This window comes from Trachypithecus francoisi, unplaced genomic scaffold (assembly GCF_009764315.1).
Source record: "Trachypithecus francoisi isolate TF-2019V2 unplaced genomic scaffold, Tfra_2.0 Lachesis_group2, whole genome shotgun sequence".
Taxonomy (NCBI): domain Eukaryota; kingdom Metazoa; phylum Chordata; class Mammalia; order Primates; family Cercopithecidae; genus Trachypithecus; species Trachypithecus francoisi.
In genome coordinates this window covers 81,319,870-81,339,908 of record NW_022681465.1, presented here as the reverse complement: position 1 = coordinate 81,339,908, position 20,039 = coordinate 81,319,870, and the positions used below count along the sequence as shown (strand labels likewise).

The 20,039-nt window shown below is 35.8% G+C and overlaps 1 protein-coding gene across 2 annotated transcripts in view; it reads left to right on the top strand.

Annotated features, from left to right (window-relative positions):
- EMB (embigin) overlaps nt 1-19,784 on the top strand; it is a 49,110-nt gene extending 29,326 nt beyond the window's left edge. For both annotated transcript variants that reach the window (XM_033179531.1, XM_033179532.1), the window contains 7 exons: nt 1,393-1,579; nt 1,814-1,902; nt 11,825-11,952; nt 14,224-14,500; nt 15,353-15,386; nt 17,764-17,818; nt 18,392-19,784. In XM_033179531.1, the coding sequence (XP_033035422.1) occupies nt 1,393-1,579; nt 1,814-1,902; nt 11,825-11,952; nt 14,224-14,500; nt 15,353-15,386; nt 17,764-17,818; nt 18,392-18,409 (788 nt within the window). In that variant the 3' untranslated portion in view covers nt 18,410-19,784. The remainder of the gene's footprint in view (nt 1-1,392; nt 1,580-1,813; nt 1,903-11,824; nt 11,953-14,223; nt 14,501-15,352; nt 15,387-17,763; nt 17,819-18,391) is intronic.
- Nucleotides 19,785-20,039: the final 255 nt, after the last annotated feature.

Here is a 20,039-nt window from a genome sequence, read left to right as displayed (position 1 = left end):
GTGGAAGGGTGGGGAGTCCTAACCATTCCGTATCCCTTGCCAAACTGTCAGGGAGAAACATTTTCTCTATAATTTCAGTCTCAGTGAATTAAACTGATAAAAGATAGATTAGCAAAACAAAAAACATACCTAATCACATGTGGACAAAAGTTAGAAAAACATGTAGCTCAAAGGGGCAGTTAAAAGTAGAGGCTTATATACCATCTTAATAGGGTAAGAAGAGGAGAAGAAAGGCCGCTTATGGAAAAACGAATGAGTTTTAGGAAAGATAAATGAGCCTTTTAGATAACAGGTGGAAGATATGATAGTTTTGTGACAGTGTCTGTTTAGGTGTGGTGTGAAGACTTCTCATCTTCAGTGATAAGAGTCCATTGTCCCTGTTGCTCCTAGGGAGGGGATTTATGACAATAGAGGTTTTTTGGAGTTCCTTTGAAAGGCTCTGCTTTTAGTCAGAGTAGCTATTTTAGGAACTCAAATGCCTTCTGCTCAAAATAATTTGTATGCTATCCTTGCATATTCTGAACCCCTTCAGTGTGTGTGTGTGTGTGTGGTGTGTGGTGTGTGTGTGTATTGTTTTCCTTTTAAGATAAACACTTCAACTTCCCTAAAGCTTCTCTAAGGGTTAGCTCCTTCTCTTCCCACCTATAGATGGGAAGAGAAATTGAGAACCTTTCAGACTACTTTTTAGGTACAAGTTTTAAAAATTTGCTAAGAGGGAAGGTCTAATGTGTTAAGTGTTCTTATGATAATCGATCAATCCAAAATAAATAAGATATCTATTTTGAAAGTCAAAAAAAAGATAAACACCTCATGAATTCATACTGGTACTGAAATTCAGTTGAAATTCAGAACTACAGGATGCTTATTTAAATTCTCTGTCCTGTACCTATGTCTATATCCAGTTCCTACAGGTTCTTAAGAAGACTAGGAATGGTTAGAATATATCACTCAAATCCATGTTATACAAAAACATTCTCATAATAACTACTAACAACATGATTACTCAAAATTATTGAAACAGGCATTCCATTCTCACCCATGAGTGTATTGTATTTACAGTTGTGCTGTTTTTACACTGTCAGAGCATATGGCACATGTTTTTGGGTACTCTTTACCCTATTTTCTGCTTATTACAGAGCTTAAGGAGATAACTATCACAGCTTTAGGTTTTTTTTTAAATTGTGCTAATGTTGAATCAAAACATTTCTTTAGTTGTGCATATAAAAGGGAATAAGAAAGGGAACCAACTATGTTGATAGAGGAATAATTCTTCAAATGAATGTTACATTAAGAAATTGTCAATAAAACACTACTGTTAATAATTTAAAAGGTTTTATATATTAGATTCCTCTGAATGTAACTTTCACGTTTTGTCCTCTTTTGTGCTAATAGAACATTCTAGTATGCCAGTAGAAAAAAATATCACTTTAGAAAGGCCTTCTAATGTAAATCTCACATGCCAGTTCACGACATCTGGGGATTTGAATGCAGTAAATGTGACTTGGAAAAAAGACAGTGAACAACTTGAGAATAATTATCTTGTCAGTGCAACAGGAAGCACCTTGTATACCCAGTACAGGTGAGTATACAAATTTTAACCTACCTTGCTTGCCAAAAGTAGCTTAATTCTAAATATTTTTGCTGACTGAGCATTCTTCCCTCTGCAGCCACTTGAATGTTATGCAAATATTCTAATTTGCATACTTACAGAATTATTTCTATTTTAAAATTTTGATTAATGGCTAAGTCTTTTCATTTTCATTAAGAAGGTTTTGAGAACTAAGCCTATATTAATAACTTCAATTATCTTTAGGTTCACCATCATTAATAGCAAACAAATGGGAAGTTATTCTTGTTTCTTTCGGGAGGAAAAGGAACAAAGGGGAACATTTAACTTCAAAGGTCAGTATTAATAACTTGAGGAATAGTTGATAACTTCAGCACTATGTTCTTAGATTTCTCAATCCTGTAATTTTAAAATTATTTTTACAATAATAAACATAATATAGCTGATAGAAAGTCATATGCTTTCCAGAGTCACAAGAGGCAACGTTGAAAATGGTCTTGTATCCCCCAAGTCAATTTCCTTCCTGCTTCTGTTCCTCAGTTTAAAGCACAGGTTTTAGTTCAAAAGGCTAGCCTACCACATTATGAGTGAATTATATGAGTCACCTGAATTTCTTTATTTATACCTCTGAACTCATAGTTTTTATAATAGTCCTCCACATTTCTAAGTTATTGTAGTCTCAGCCTCTGAGAGCGTGGGTTGATGTTCTATATCCATAGCTCCATGACATGGGTTTTTTTTTTGTTATTTATACTTTAAGTTCTAGGGTACATGTGCACAACGTGCAGGTTTGTTACATATGTATACATGTGCCGTCTTGGTGTGCTGCACCCATTAACTCGTCATTTACATTAGGTATATCTCCTAATGCTATCCCTCCCCCCTCCCCCTACCCCACAATAGGCCCCGATGTGTGATGCTCCCCTTCCTGTGGCAAAGTGTTGTCATTGTTCAATTCCCACCTATGAGTGAGAACATGCAGTGTTTGGTTTTCTGTTCTTGCGATAGTTTGCTGAGAATGATGGTTTTGATTTGCATTTCTCTGATGGTGAGTGATGATGAGCATTTTTTCATGTGTCTGTTGACTGTATAATTGCCTTCTTTTGAGAAATATCTGTTCAAATACTTTGCTCAACTTTTGATAGTTGTTTGTTTTTTTCTTGTAAATTTGATTGAGTTCTTTGTAGGTTGTGGATATTAGCCCTTTGTCAGATAAGTAGATTGCAAAGATTTTCTCCCATTCTGTAGGTTGCCTGTTCACTCTGATGGTAGTTTCTTTTGCTGTGCAGAAGCTCTTTACTTTAATTAGATCCCATTTGTCAGTGTTGGCTTTTGTTGCTGTTGCTTTTGGTGGTTTAGACATGAAGTCCTTGCCCGTGCCTATGTCCTGAATGGTATTGCCTAGGTTTTCTTCTAGGGTTTTTATGGTTTTAGGTCTAACATTTAAGTCTCTAATCCATCTTGAATTAATTTTCATATAAGGAATAAGGAAAGGATCCAGTTTCAGCTTTCTATTTATGGCTAGTCAGTTTTCCCAGCAGCATTTATTAAATAGGGAATCCGTTCCCCATTTCTTGTTTTTGTCAGGTTGGTCAAACATCAGATGGCTGTAAATGTGTGGTATTATTTCTGAGGGCTCTGTTCTGTTCCATTGGTCTATATCTCTGTTTTGGTACCAGTACCATGCTGTTTTGGATACTGTAGCCTTATAGTATAGTTTGAAGTTAGGTAGCGTGATGCCTCCAGCTTTGATCTTTTAGATTAGGATTGTCTTGGCAATGTGGGCTCTTTTTTGGTCCCATATGAACTTTAAAGCAGTTTTTTCCAATTCTGTGAAGAAACTCATTGGTAGCTTAATGGGGATGTCATTGAATCTATAAATTATCTTGGGCAATATGGCCATTTTTACGATATTGATTCTTCCTATCCATGAGCATGGTATGTTCTTCCATTTTTTGGTGTCCCTCTGATTTCACTGAGCAGTGATTTGTAGTTCTTCTTGAAGAGGTCCTACACATCCCTTGTAAGTTGGATTCCTAGGTATTTTATTCTCTTTGAAGCAATTGTGAATGGGAGTTCATTCATTTGAATGAATGATTTCAGATTTGGTTCTCTGTCTGCTATTGGTGTATAAGAATGCTTGTGATTTTTGCACATTGATTTTGTATCCTGCGACTTTGCTGAAGTTGCCTATCAGCTTCAGGAGATTTTGGGCTGAGATGATGGGGTTTTCTACATATACAATCATGTCATCTGCAAACAGGGACAAGTTGACTTCTTCTTTTCTTAATTGAATGCCCTTTATTTCTTTCTCTTACCTGATTACCCTAGCCAGAACTTCCAACACTATGTTGAATAGGAGTGGTGAGAGAGGGCATCCCTGTCTTGTGCCAGTTTTCAAAGGGAATGCTTCCAGTTTTTGCTCATTCAGTATGATATTGGCTGTGGGTTTGTCATAAATAACTCTTATTATTTTGAGATATGTTCCATTAATACCGAATTTATTGAGAGTTTTTAGCATGAAGTGCTGTTGAATTTTGTCAAAGGCTCTTTCTGCATCTATTGAGATAATCATGTGGTTTTTTTCTTTGGTTCTATTTATATGCTGGATTACGTTTATTGATTTGCGTATGTTGATCTACCTTGCATCCCAGGGGTGAAGCCCACTTGATCATGGTGGATAAGCTTTTTCATGTGCTGCTGGATTCGGTTGCCAGTATTTTATTGAGGATTTTTGCATCAATGTTCAACAGGGATATTGGTCTAAAATTCTCTTGTTTTGTTGTGTCTCTGCCAGGCTTTGGTGTCGGGATGATGTTGGCCTCATAAAATGAGTTAGGGAGGATTCCCTCTTTTTCTATGGATTGCAATAGTTTCAGAAGGAATGGTAGCAGCTCCTCTTTGTACGTCTGGTAAAATTCGGCTGTGAATCCGTCTGGTCCTGGACATTTTTTGGTTGGTAGGCTATTAATTATTGGCTCAATTTCAGAGCCTGCTATTGGTCTATTCAGGGAATCAGCTTCTTCCTGGTTTAGTCTTGGGAGAGTGTTTGTGTCCAGGAATTTATCCATTTCTTCTAGGTTTTCTAGTTTATTTGCCTAGAGGCGTTTATAGTATTCTCTGATGGTAGTTTGTATTTCTGTGGGGTCGGTGGTGATATCCCCTTTATCATTTTTTATTGCGTCTATTTGATTCTTCTCTCTTTTCTTCTTTATTAATCTTGCTAGCAGTCTATCAATTTTGTTGATCTTTTCAAAAAACCAACTCCTGGATTCATTAATTTTTTGAAGGGTTTTTTGTGTCTCTATCTCATTCAGTTCTGCTCTGATCTTAGTTATTTCTTGCCTTCTGCTTGCTTTTGAATGTGTTTGCTCTTCCTTCTCTAGTTCTTTTAATTGTGCTGTTAGGGTGTCAATGTTAGATCTTTCCTGGTTTCTCTTGTGGGCATTTAGTGCTATAAATTTCCCTCTCCACACTGCTTTAAATGTGTCCCAGAGATTCTGGTGTGGTGTATCTTTATTCTTATTGGTTTCAAAGAACATCTTTATTTCTGCCTTCGTTTTGTTATGTACCCAGTCATCATTCAGGAGCAGGTTGTTCAGTTTCCATGTAGTTGAGCAGTTTTGACTGAGTGTCTTAGTCCTGAGTTCTAGTTTGATTGCACTGTGGTCTGAGAGACAGTTTGTTATAATTTCTGTTCTTTCACATTTGCTGAGGAGGGCTTTACTTCCAACTGTGTGGTCAATTTTGGAATAAGTGCGATGTGGTGCTGAGAGGAATGTATATTTTGTTGATTTTTGGTGGAGAGTCTGTAGATGTCTATTAGGTCTGCTTGGTGCAGAGCTGAGTTCAATTCCTGGATATCCTTGTTAACTTTCTGTCTCATTGATCTGTCTAATGTTGACAGTGGGGTGTTGAAGTCTCCCATTGTTATTGTATGGGAGTCTAAATCTCTTTGTAAGTCTCTAAGGACTTGCTTTATGAATCTGGGTGCTCCTGTATTGGGTGCATATATAGGTAGGATAATTAGCTTTTCTTGTTGAACTGATCCCTTTACCATTATGTAATGGTCTTCTTTGTCGCTCTCTCTTTTTTTTTTTTTTTTTTTTAATTATACTTTAAGTTCTAGGGTACATGTGCATAACGTGCAGGTTTGTTACATATGTATACTTGTGCCATGTTGGTGTGCTGCACCCATCAACTCGTCAGCACCCATCAATTCGTCATTTATATCAGGTATAACTCCCAATGGAATCCCTCCCCCCTCCCCCCTCCCCATGATAGGCCCGATGTGTGATGTTCCCCTTCCCGAGACCAAGTGATCTCATTGTTCAGTTCCCACCTATGAGTGAGAACATGCGGCGTTTGGTTTTCTGTTCTTGTGATAGTTTGCTAAGAATGATGGTTTCCAGCTGCATCCATGTCCCTACAAAGGACGCAAACTCATCCTTTTTTATGGCTGCATAATATTCCATGGTGTATATGTGCCACATTTTCTTAATCCAGTCTGTCACAGATGGACATTTGGGTTGATTCCAAGTCTTTGCTATTGTGAATAGTGCCGCAATAAACATACGTGTGCATGTGTCTTTATAGCAGCATGATTTATTATCCTTTGAGTATATACCCAGTAGTGGGATGGCTGGGTCATATGGTACATCTAATTCTAGATCCTTGAGGAATCGCCATACTGTTTTCCATAATGGTTGAACTAGTTTACAATCCCACCAACAGTGTAAAAGTGTTCCTATTTCTCCACATCCTCTCCAGCACCTATTGTTTCCTGACTTCTTAATGATTGCCATTCTAACTGGTGTGAGATGGTATCTCATGGTGGTTTTGATTTGCATCTCTCTGATGGCCAGTGATGATGAGCATTTTTTCATGTGTCTGTTGGCTGTATGAATGTCTTCTTTTGAGAAATGTCTGTTCATATCCTTTGCCCACTTTTCGATGGGGTTGTTTGTTTTTTTCTTGTATATTTGTTTGAGCTCTTTGTAGATTCTGGATATTAGCCCTTTGTCAGATGAGTAGACTGCAAAAATTTTCTCCCATTCTGTAGGTTGCCTATTCACTCTGATGGTAGTTTCTTTTGCTGTGCAGAAGCTCTTTACTTTAATTAGATCCCATTTGTCAATTGTGGCTTTTGCTGCCGTTGCTTTTGGTGTTTTAGACGTGAAGTCCTTGCCCATGCCTATGTCCTGAATGGTACTACCTAGATTTTCTTCTAGGGTTTTTATGGTATTAGGTCTAACATTTAAGTCTCTAATCCATCTTGAATTAATTTTCGTATAAGGAGTAAGGAAATGATCCAGTTTCAGCTTTCTACTTATGGGTAGCCAATTTTCCCAGCACCATTTATTAAATAGGGAATCCTTTCCCCATTTCTTGTTTCTCTCAGGTTTGTCAAAGATCCGATGGCAGTAGATGTGTGATATTATTTCTGAGGACTCTGTTCTGTTCCATTGGTCTATATCTCTGTTTTGGTACCAGTACCATGCTGTTTTGGTTACTGTAGCCTTGTAGTATAGTTTGAAGTCAGGTAGCGTGATGCCTCCAGCTTTGTTCTTATGACTTAGGATTATCTTGGCAATGCGGGCTCTTTTTTGGTTCCATATGAACTTTAAAGCAGTTTTTTCCAATTCTGTGAAGAAACTCATTGGAAGCTTAATGGGGATGGCATTGAATCTATAAATAACCTTGGGCAGTATGGCCATTTTCAGGATATTGATTCTTCGTATCCATGAGCGGGGTATGTTCTTCCATTTGTTAATGTCCTCTTTGATTTCACTGAGCAGTGGTTTGTAGTTCTCCTTGAAGAGGTCCTTTACATCCCTTGTAAGTTGGATTCCTAAGTATTTTCTTCTCTTTGAAGCAATTGTGAATGGAAGTTCATTCCTGATTTGGCTCTCTGCTTGTCTGTTACTGGTGTATAAGAATGCTTGTGATTTTAGCACATTAATTTTGTATCCTGAGACTTTGCTGAAGTTGCTTATCAGCTTAAGGAGATTTTGGACTGAGACAATGGGGTTTTCTAAATATACAGTCATGTCATCTGCAAACAGGGACAATTTGACTTCTTCTTTTCCTAACTGAATACCCTTGATTTCTTTCTCTTGCCTGATTGCCCTAGCCAGAACTTCCAACACTATGTTGAATAGGAGTGGTGAGAGAGGGCATCCCTGTCTTGTGCCAGTTTTCAAAGGGAATTTTTCCAGTTTTTGTCCATTCAGTATGATATTGGCTGTGGGTTTGTCATAAATAGCTCTTATTATTTTGAGGTACGTTCCATCAGTACCGAATTTATTGAGCGTTTTTAGCATGAAGGGCTGTTGAATTTTGTCAAAAGCCTTTTCTGCATCTATCGAGATAATCATATGGTTCTTGTCTTTGGTTCTGTTTATGTGCTGGATTACGTTTATTGATTTGTGAATGTTGAACCAGCCTTGCATCTCAGGGATGAAGCCCACTTGATCATGGTGGATAAGCTTTTTGATGTGCTGCTGAATCCGGTTTGCCAGTATTTTATTGAGGATTTTTGCATCGATGTTCAACAGGGATATTGGTCTAAAATTCTCTTTTTTTGTTGTGTCTCTGCCAGGCTTTGGTATCAGGATGATGTTGGCCTCATAAAATGAGTTAGGGAGGATTCCCTCTTTTTCTATTGATTGGAATAGTTTCAGAAGGAGTGGTACCAGCTCCTCCTTGTACCTCTGGTAGAATTCAGCTGTGAATCCATCTGGTCCTGGACTTTTTTTGGTTGGTAGGCTATTAATTATTGCCTCAATTTCAGAGCCTGATATTGGTCTATTCAGGGATTCAACTTCTTCCTGGTTTAGTCTTGGGAGAGTGTAAGTGTCCAGGAAATTATCCATTTCTCCTAGATTTTCTAATTTATTTGTGTAGAGGTGTTTATAGTATTCTCTGATGGTAGTTTGTATTTCTGTGGGGTCGGTGGTGATATCCCCTTTATCGTTTTTTATTGCGTCTATGTGATTCTTCTCTCTTTTCTTCTTTATTAGTCTTGCTAGCGGTCTGTCAATTTTGTTGATCTTTTCAAAAAACCAACTCCTGCATTCATTGATGTTTTGGAGGGTTTTTTGTGTCTCTATCTCCTTCTGTATTATATCTTGATAATATTTAGAAAATTAATAAGTTGGGTCCTTTCAAATCTTCCTTGGTAAAATAAAAATTCTCTATAATTCATCAAAATTGAATATTGCTTAGAGAAATAATTTTACTTGAGTAGTATTTAAAGACATCTGTACATTATTCATATTATAGTTAGTTAATATGTCTGAAAGGCTTATAAAATGGTGTATATTTTTATAAATGTCCTATTATTTCTCCATATGGTTTACTTAATGGTTTTTCCTAAGAATAATAATTATCTTATCTTAGAAGCCTTACAACTGCATGTAGATGAAAAGCCTGTTTTATTCTCTATTTTAAATTGAGCCAAAGATAAATTTTTCTGCCATTGACTGCATGAACCACCTACAGTGCATGAGCCTGAGTCTTCAGAACAATTCATCAGCAAAGCCCCTGCTGCTGTCTTTATGGGTGCTGGTTGATTTACTACTACAAGGTTGTAAACGTCCCTCAGGATTATGATTAGCTCAGTGCACAAAAACCTGCTGATTTTGTGTTTCACTGTTGATGCCAGGACAGAGGAGACAGCAAGAGTGTACACTGGAAGTTTGTGACTGCTAATATGTTGCTGATTACTTGCCACCGAAGAAAGAGAAAGATGAGTGATGATCTATAGTGTTTCTCAGTAGTGGGTCAAATATTCTGAGTGGTTGCTGAAAGCTCCCATAATATTTATCAGTGTTACAGTCTCTTAGTAGAAAGTATGCAGAAATATAATTGGTAAAGAACAAGAACTTTTTGGAAGTCATGATGAGGTTTTGATAGTACCAAATGCAGTGAAGCCTGTCATAGCTCAACTATATGTCTTCCCCTGGAAGCATCTAAGCATTCAAAGTATGAAAAGGTAGCATAATAGAATCAGCTGACACTTCAGCTCTGGATCCCAATGTTGAAGTATTGTTAACATTTTTTTACTATATGAAAAATGTAATCTTCTATAGGAAAAAAGTAATCTTTTTTCCTAATTTGGTGATACCTAAAAGTCTTTGAACCAATATGACATTTAGGCCAATTTGTTCCAGTTCATGAATACACGAATTTCGTTTCCAATTTTACAACTCCAGTGAGATGTTACTTTCACTGGGTATATCCAAACCCCGTCTTCCTAGACACTAGCCTGAATCAGCAATTTCACCACCTTCAAACCTGGTTTATTCCAACCCCAGCACTCTTATGCATCCCACTTTTTTCAAACGCTTAAAAGGTCAGCAGGGCATATTAGAATACTGTCTCACTGTCCTTATATTAATAAATATTTCCAAATATAAGCTGTGGCCCCAAATCCCAGAATGGTTCAAACAAATGTCATGTTCCCTGAACATAGCGCATTTTGTAATTTAAATCCACACTGCTCTTATTAGCCATATATAGCAGAACAAAAGCATGGTTTATGGTATTTTAGTCATTATTCTAGGGGATAATCAAGAAAACTGAAGAGATGGCGAGAAAACAGAATTTTGGTTTCAGCTTTTCCATGTTGTCACTCAGTCATTGTCAGTTTCCTGCAATTTACAGCCTGATCTTAATATTTAGTTGGGATGGTTTAATAACATAATCATATGTTCCTCATCAAATCTCACAGAATACTCAACTTTCTTGAAAAGCCCCTTACAGCTTCCAGTATGCTTCCCAAGCAGGTGGCTCTTCGAGGAATACTGAAAAACAGTGTATATTCTGCCAGTTTTTTCCCCAAGAATTACCTTTCTTCCACATTTTATTTTTAGCCTGTGGGTAAATTTCGGTATTTTGAACCTATTTCAACACATATTTTCTGCTAAAGCATGACTCAATTGCCAGAAAGAAACATGGAGATTGAGAAATAGGATATCTGAGAGATAAACAACCTGAGAAAGTGGAAACTGTGTCCTTAACTCCTTAGTGTCTAATACAAAGCCTGTCCTCCAAAGCAGCATTTGTTTTAAGGTAAGCCTAACAGGGCCGTAGAGGTCGTTGCCCTTGTAATGCACTAATGCATCTTGTGCCTCTTCACGTGGAAGTCAAGAAGTGTGGCTGCTCTTCCTTTCAGGTTATAGGGAACCTTGTGACTTCAGCAAAGAATCCCTATTTTACCAAAGCTCCAATCTCTGCTTATCTGCAGGTCTTTAGTTGACATGATTTCATCCATTCTTTCCTTACTGGCAAACTAAACATATAAATGAAAAAAGTAAACACATAGACACACGCATATGGCACACACACAGACATACAAAACCAAAAAAAGCAAAAACCTGCTAAAATTTGAAGAAGTAAAAGAAAAAACTTAAAATAATCTTAGTTGATGAGTCTATATCTTCAGTGTAAGTGTACCTTCTATAATGCATCCTTCTAGGTCAATCAGAAGGAACTGATTGCACCATGTAGGCTTTTCATTGTACTGTTTATGCTCTTATGTTTTACTATTCTTTACCAAGTTATTTACATCCTTAAAACTTATTTTTTTTTCTAAATTCAATGCTCATTTGTATTCTGTTTCTAATGGAATCTACTTCAAACTTCCTTGACTAGGAAATATATCATAATGGATATTAGTGTTATATATATTTTTTACAAAATCACATGAAATCATTTTTAAATCCTATTTTCTGTTTTACACTGTTCTCTTTCTGTTATTTTTCCTTTGTTCCTTGTTCCCACCTTCTCTAACTCTTTGCTGGCTTTTAATAAATTAGTATCAACTAAAGATTTCCTATCCTGGAAATTTTATCTTCTCACTCAAAGGCTATCTGAGGTTAAAACTTTGAAGAAAACAATTACTCTAAGGTAGCTTAGTAAGTGGGAAGAAAGAACAGGGGTTTGAAAACGTGAAGCCTCTTTTTTTATCCAAAACATGTAACTTATCCAAAAAGGAACAATACTTTTATTGTTAGGCTCAGTAATAGAAGACCTTCCATTTCTATACATTGGAGACAATTATATTGAATCTATCTACTATTATTATTACTGCTAACTACACCCTAACAGTATAAATTAGTTTCATTTATATATAACTAAAAGTATGTAAAATAATGTAATGAAAAAAATGAAAGGAGACAGTATCTGCACATTTAATGCATTTCCTTTTCCTAAACTCTTTCAGTAACATACACTTCTCTATTTTATTCTCAGTCCCTGAACTTCATGGGAAAAACAAGCCATTGATCTCTTATGTAGGGGATTCTACTGTCTTGACATGTAAATGTCAAAATTGTTTTCCTTTAAATTGGACCTGGTACAGTACTAATGGGAGTATAAAGGTAAGATAGTTCCTTGATTTGAAGAAAACAACAACAACAAAAAACATTTATTTAATAAATAACAAGATTGTAATAGACTCAACATTCCTTAGATGATTTATACTTTTGTTTTCTTGTTCTTTAGCTTATGTTCATAAAGAAAGAGCAGTGACAAATGGAGTTTTCATTTGATGGTTTTTGGCATGTTTACATTATACATATGAAGATACTCTTAATGTTTCATTAGCTGGTACTTTGTTTTTTAGGTTTAACAATTTAATTACATTTTTTGAAAAGAAATTACATTTTGTGTATAGTTGCCTAGTTTAGAAATAACTCCATTAGAAAAGATTCTTTTTAAAAATCATTCCGTGAAGGTAACTAGAAAAAACGCTAGCCACCTTTTTGAGATTCTGTCTCCTGAAACATCTGTGATAGAATGGAAAATAATGGCACTATTTGAGAAAATAATGAAAACTTGTAACTTAATATTACATCTTGGATTCTATCAGTAATTGTCATTGGCCTTTTCAAGATACCTGCGAGAAGCCAAATAGTTTTAATTCCGTTTTTACTAATAGAAATCACTATTCAGAGAGCTGATATTAAGAAAAACATGAGTATTTTGTAAATAATTTCTGGTTTCCTTTCTTCTCCCCAAATATCCTCTAATGGCAGGAAAATTTAGGACATTGTCCTTTAGGAGGCACCCTTCCTTTGCCCTGGCACTAATAAGCATTACAATTTAAAGTCCCATTAAAGGCAAGCTATAATTGTAGAAGGAACATGTGAGACAGTGTAGATGTTACAATGAAATATTAAATTCTTTCTTTGACAAAGTTAGTGTTATTATAGACTATTGAAGGATGGCAGATAAATGACTCAGAAGGTAGTATGACTTATTCTGTGCTAACAGGTTCAGTTTTTCAATGAAATAGCTCCAACAAAATCCCGTAGATGTAGACTGAAGCCATTCCTACTCCTGCTTGTCTTCTGATGGATGATGAGGAAAGGCAATCATTGTGTATATGTAATTTTTTTTTAAAAGTGTAATTTTGTAAAAACAAATGTCAACTGTGGTATTTGAAATACACAGCTTTATTTATTGATCTGTATGTGGTATGACAATATGTGAAAAACATTAGCCTTCATCTAATTATATCAGATGTTGAAAATGTCATTTTAGACATACTGGTGCTTCTGTCCATTGCTATACTAATCATTATCTTCTTAATTTGACTCTAAGCATGAGTCATATTAGGGTGTGAGAAAAGTTTGGGGAACAGGGGGCAGGTCAAAACTTGAGCACAAATGCCTTTTCAAAATGTAGACCAACCATGTGCATCAGAATCAGCTGGGTACTTATTAAAAATATGGTACTTTGATTGATTAGCTCTGACCAATCTGTACCAAACATCCCAGGCAGTGCTGTGCACATGGTGCCAGGTTGCTGTAATTTTTTTTGCACAAATAATATACTCACAGATAGTTCTTCCTTTGATAAGCTCTGAGAATATTTGTATGCAAATTACCATTTATTGAACAGTGCGGTTGAGTGATGGAGCAGGGAAAGCATCAAATGGCTTGGGAATAAAATTTAATTTAAATAGATTAAATAAAACAGCCCCAAATAGCTTAGTATGTCACCTTGTGAGGCTGTGGAAAACCCAGCAACTCTTAGAAGCCAGCTTACCTGAGAGAGAAAGAAATTTCAGATATGAAAAGGCAGAAGGTGTGCAGTTCACTTTGGATCCCAGGCTCACAGGGGCTCCCCTCCATTCTATCTACATCAGCTCCAAAGGCCTGAAAGTTTCATCTTCATTTCTAGCCTGGGGAAATCACATTGTCGGAGTGAGCAATTTTCCTTTATAGGAATGATCAGAAATAGTAGCTTCCAGGGTGGTAGTTGTTTAAATATGTGCCTGTGCCTGTGAAGGAAAAAGTACTTTGACTAAAGCACTAGGCAAGGATAGAAATGTGAGACTCAGGTGATTGGGATTTTTCTGTTTTTAGTTCTATAATATTTAGCCATGATAACCTACTTGCTTCTTTGTAGTTTTAAACATTCACTGCTAAATCCTTATAGCAATGTATACATGTTTTCTTTGTTCCCTGGGAGATCAAACTCTGATAAGACTTAAGTCTGTTATAGATAACCTCTCATACATTTTAATATGCTTTTCTCTAGTAAGCAATATTGTTGGCATTATCTTATAGCTTTCACTCAGAAACTACATCATGTATCTTTTATGTGCTATGATAGGAATGGATTTTAATGTCTGTTTATATTAGGTTCCTGTTGGTGTTCAAATGAATAAATATGTGATCAATGGAACATATGCTAATGAAACAAAGCTGAAGATAACACAACTTTTGGAGGAAGATGGGGGATCTTACTGGTGCCATGCACTATTCCAATTAGGCGAGAGCGAAGAACACATTGAGCTTGTGGTGCTGAGCTATTTGGTGCCCCTCAAACCATTTCTTGCAATAGTGGCTGAGGTGGTTCTTTTAGTGGCCACCATTCTGCTTTGTGAAAAGTACACACAAAAGAAAAAGAAGCACTCAGGTGGGATTACTTTTTGTTTTTTTGGGTTTTTTTACAAAGTATTATCAGTTAATTATAAGTATCATTTACTTATATGAATTATGATTTGATACATTGCAATGACTTTAGGATTTTTGGGGAAAATCTTCATTTTCTTACTTGGAGCAGTATTTAGGTTTACAACAATGGTGACAGTGAGCTAGAAACATGTGTCAATGGTCTTCCTGTTTCCATTCCTGAAAATAAAAGTGCCTTTTTTCTTTCTCTTCCCACCTCACCCCTACCCCCCCCCCCGCCCCCGCCGCCTTTCTTTTTTGGTGCTACTGGTACCTAAGTACCAATTAGGTGATATGTATTCTGGCCCTGGAGTATTAGAAAAATCTATGGTAGCTTAATATAAAAAGTCTCAAAGAAACAGTTTTTCTTTCACTTAGATTATCATTTTAAAAAATATTTTATTAACCATTCCAGAGTTCTTATTGAAGAGAGACTGTCCTGTCATTTCCTATTTTTGCAGCCTGTGCCTGATGGGTTACAGGTTGATAAAGCAATAATCCTCGAGAAAATTGACCTTACATCCTGTTTTCTTTCCTGATTTTGTACTAAATTTTTAATGATTTAAATAATGACAAACTAAGCAGTCATGTTTTTGAAAATACCAAGCCACTAAACTATGTTTGATCAGAAATGCAGATAAGGTCTATAGTGTAGATGAAGGAGGTGTAGGTGTCTAAGGTAGCATGTCTCTCCTTTATTCCAAACAGGAGAAACAGCATAGTACTTTCTTACTTAGGAAGGAGGTTTAATTGAGCATATATGTTCCATAAAAATGACAAACCAACTTCATAGTCAAATTCTTCTTTTGTTACACAGATGAGGGGAAAGAATTTGAGCAGATTGAACAGCTGTAAGTATTATTTTTTACAGATTAATTTTCACTTGAGTAAAATACAGGGAAATATAAAATTGAATGAAATATTTGCAGTTAGGGGGAAAAAAGGCAGAGGAGTATTTTCTGTATATGTCTATGTGGTGGTGAAAAGTGGCATTCCAAGTCTGCCTGCCTCCGTGAGAATTCTTCTTCATCACTTACTACCTGCACTTCTCTGTATTTCAGCTTTCTTCTCTACAAAATGGATTTAATAATAGTACTCACCATATGAGCTTGTTGGATGGAATGAATATTATATATGTGTAAATGCGTAGCATAGGTTTTGGTGCACAGAAGGTGTACAGTAACCATCAGGAAGTATTTCATATGATTTTTTTAAAGCAATGGTTCTCAAGCCTGGCTATTTTTGATCACCTAAGAGTCTCTTTAAAAATACAGTTACTCAGACCTTGCTGAATCTCCTGGATCAGAACCTCTTGGGTTGGGGCTATGGCATCTGTATTTCTTGAAAACATCTACAAATGGTTTTGATCCTCTGTCTGTTGAATCCTCTGAATTCCACTGGCCTGGAATTCTATCAGTTATTCAGAGAACACAAATTGTGCCACAGGTTCTCTTACACAGCCTTTGTTTAGAGTTAAGCATGAGGAGGTCTGGAAATAAAATCACCAGGGATGTAATTTAGTTTGGCAAAGGTGGGAGTTCCGAATTCCTCCAAACCGGAGAACTGAGTACGGAGGCCAGTGACAGAGGTATCTAACACTGTGATTAACGCCTGAACAATAGAGCCAAGGTCTGGGGGCCAGGAAAACGAGGCTAGATTAAAGTTGCTGCAAGAAACTTGAGAAGTGGAAGGCCTGAGCAACTATTACCAACACAAAATGGCACTTAGAGTTTATCAGCCAACAGGAGCTCTATGGAGTGAGTGTTACAGGCACAAATAGCAGGAGTGGAGCAGACAGTTGTCATTTAGATGTTTGTAGACATTATTCAAATAATCACGTTCACTCAGTTCACATAGGCTGGTAAAATAAACCAATATGATATGAGTTTCCAAGTTAAGGGCACAAAATAACTACATCAGAAATCCTATAACACCAGATAGAGAAAAGCAGCATTGTCTTAGAATCATAGACTCCTATAGTTGAAAGGGAATTGTATCTCTCCCAAAGGAATCCCTTCCCTTTCTGGAGAGCATAGACATTTATGTTGATTTGAACTTTTAATCTTTCCTATTTCCATGTGTTGGCCTTTTTCTTGTTCTTAGCATCATATAACAAACATGACAGTCACTGACATATTTGAAGACAGAACCTTGCTCGGGTTCCTTTATTCTCTGAGCTCTGCCTCCCACTGTCTCTAACCATTCCTCTGAGCTCACATTTGGAGGTTGCATTCTGATTTAAAACACACTCTGAAAGGATGGTGCCAGGACAGTGTGGAATGGACCATCACGTCTGAACAATGTAAAATAGATTCAATCTATAGTGTAAAAGATGAATTTTTTTTTTCTGAAAATTGGGTTAATGTACATCATTTTGCTCATCTTGTACAGCACCATAAGGATCACTGAAGGTGTTTAGTTTTTCTTATCTTTAGGTTATTTCACTATCTTTAGATTGTATACAAATATCAAGGGCACTTGAACTCATTCAGAACAATGAGCTTTTTGGTGCCCCTCAAACCATTTCTTGAAATAGTTGCTGAGGTGTTTTTTAGTGGCCATTATTCTGCTTCTGAAGAGTACACACAAAAGAAAAAGAAGCACTCAGGTGGGATTTCTTTTTTTTAGAAAATATTATCAGTTAATTATAAGTAACACTGTCTTGTGTCTTATGATATGCATTATGATTTGATAATTGAAGCCTGCCCCTAAGACCTTGAAGGGCAATGTATTCATTATGCATACTGGTTATTTAGTTTTAGTCAATCTTTAGAATCTGAGGCCCACATTTGTAGTCCTGCAGTGATAAACTTTGGGTGGAAAAAGAACCATTTTTAACCTCTAATTCAGTGTAATAAGCACACAAATGTATAGCACCAATATCACACATGTTGGTTGACCTCCTAATTGGCTATTACCTTGCATGTTTTCAAAACCACACATAAGTTATGGTCTTTATGCCCAAGTCCTCACTCATGCTTGGGCAGAAGCAATTCTCCCTGTGCATAAAATCAACAAGCCTTTATCACTATCATTTGTGGTTACAGCTCCTCTTCAAGCAATGCCATAAAAATAAATTCAACATTGTAAGTAAAATATTTTTAGGAAGAAAGAATTCTGTCTGTATTGACATTTTACATTTTAACCTGATAGCCATATCAGTGATGTACTTACTTAATTTTATATAATACAAACATTTAGTAATTTTCTTTTTTGTTTTCTGTACAGGAAATCAGATGATAGCAATGGTATAGAAAATAATGTCCCCAGGCATAGAAAAAATGTAAGTTACTTCTGAATGATATTCCAAATAAAAGGTAAAATTCAATATACATAGGCTACCTATAAATCAGTTACTTTTTTTTAGTTCCATAAAAGATCTGGTCATTTATGATGTGCTCAAATATGCTTATTTACACTGTTATAGGGGAAAATATACAGTACAGTTGTACAAAAATAAATCCTTTTCCACCAGAGGACACATAGCAACCAATCTAGAAGTAAATCTTTTGCACTGGCTACATATTTTATTTTATCACCATGGGCTAGTTTCTTTTACAGTTTTTCATGTAGCTGTATTTGTTTTCCTCTCAAATTTTCTGGATTTTCTGTTATTTTAGTTTCATATATTCCCATATATTTGGAAGTGTAAACTTATACATACAATATGCTAACTTTCCTTGCTGATTAGATTCAAAAATTTTAGTTCATCAACATTAGAGTAGGAGATCTTTGTTTTGGCAGTAGATTGGATCCCTCACTTCCCAGTATTTTTTGCTTTGCTAAAGTGATAGTAAGTTACTATAAAGTAACCAGAATATACTAATTATATTTGATTATGCTTTATTTAACTCAGGAATCTCTGGGCCAGTGAATGCAAAACCTCATGTCGAGAATCATTGGAAGATATACAGAGTTCGTATTTCAGCTTTGTTTATCCTTCCCGTTAAGAACCTCTGAGTTTTTGGTTTTAAAAGGATGAAAAGTTTATGCAACATGCTCAGCAGGAGCTTCATCAATAATACATGCCATCTCAGATCTAAAGGTATATTTTCATTCTGTAATTATGTTACATAAAAGCAATGTAAATCAGAATAAATATGTTAGACCAGAATAAAATTAATTATATTCTGGTCTTCAGAGGACGCACGGAACAGATATCAGCAGAATCACTTAATACTTCATAGAACAAAAATCACTCAAAACCTGTTTATAACCAAAGAATTCATGAAAAAGAAAGCCTTTGCCATTTGTCTTAGAAAGTTTTTTTTTTTTTTTTTTTTTTACAAAATCATGCTTATTATTAGTATCTATGGAAGTATATGTAACAATTTTTATGTAAAGGTCATCTTTCTGGGATAGTGAAAAAATATGTCTTTACTAAGTTGAATACTTTCTGCCTTTGCTAATGATAGTTATTCTACAATCTCTACAAGAAAAACATACCTTTTATCCAGAAATATTGGCTTAAGGCAAATAAATAAAACTGTGCTTGCTCTAAAGCTCTGTCACTACAAAAGCAAATTTTCCAGTCTTTATTCCACTCATAACCACTACTCTCCCCACCAGGCCAAAGTGCTTCTTAGTCTTTAATTAGGGTTTCAAACTTCATAAGGTACACCATTGTTTATGTTTTAGAGTACAGGTCCATATAGTTGTAATACCTAAAACAGTGCTACACTGATGCTTTTGTGGCTCATGGTTTCCTGGTGTCTTTGATTTAACACCTGGCTTCCTGGTATCTATGGCTGGTTAGATATCTAAACTTGTATTATTAGTGCTTTACAATAATAATTCCCTTGACTGAAGTCCAGAATTACTAAAGTACTTCTTTTTTATTGCTGTGAATGCCTTAGACTTATCTTCAAAAATAGAATGCATTGTTTCTATTGCATATATAACTGAAATAGTTTGTAAACTCACTGTAATCAAATCTTATAAAATCTGAATTGACATGAAAAGTTGTTGGTGCTTGAATGAAATACTAAAATCATGCCACAGGATGCTAGATAAGGTAAATGACCATGATGTATCCTTGGAGCTGGTGGGTGCAGTGTTCCACTGCTCGCAGGGCAATAACTTTAAGAATGGAAGCAAAGAGTGGTGGTGTGGAACCCAAGATTCTTGGCGACTAGGAGATTTAAAGGTTGGGGAGGAGGACTTCAATGATTTGAAAAGAAATACTTTATAAAAATTTACTCCATGTATTGGCTAAGAAAAATATAATAAAATTTTGGTAGTGAAAATTATATCACTAATGTTTACCATTATTACTAGTATGAATAATATACATAAGGTAGTGACTTGGAAGTTGGTCAATTCTTTGTTGGTATAACAAAATGCAATATTTTGTTGTAAAGCATCCTAACTGCACATATAACTTTGCTGAACTTGAATACATCCCAGCAATGGCAAACTTCATTTTATTCTTGGTTTTCATTTTATTCTGGTCTCAGGTCCATGCATTTATTTTAATTTAATTAATTATTATTTTGACATTACTT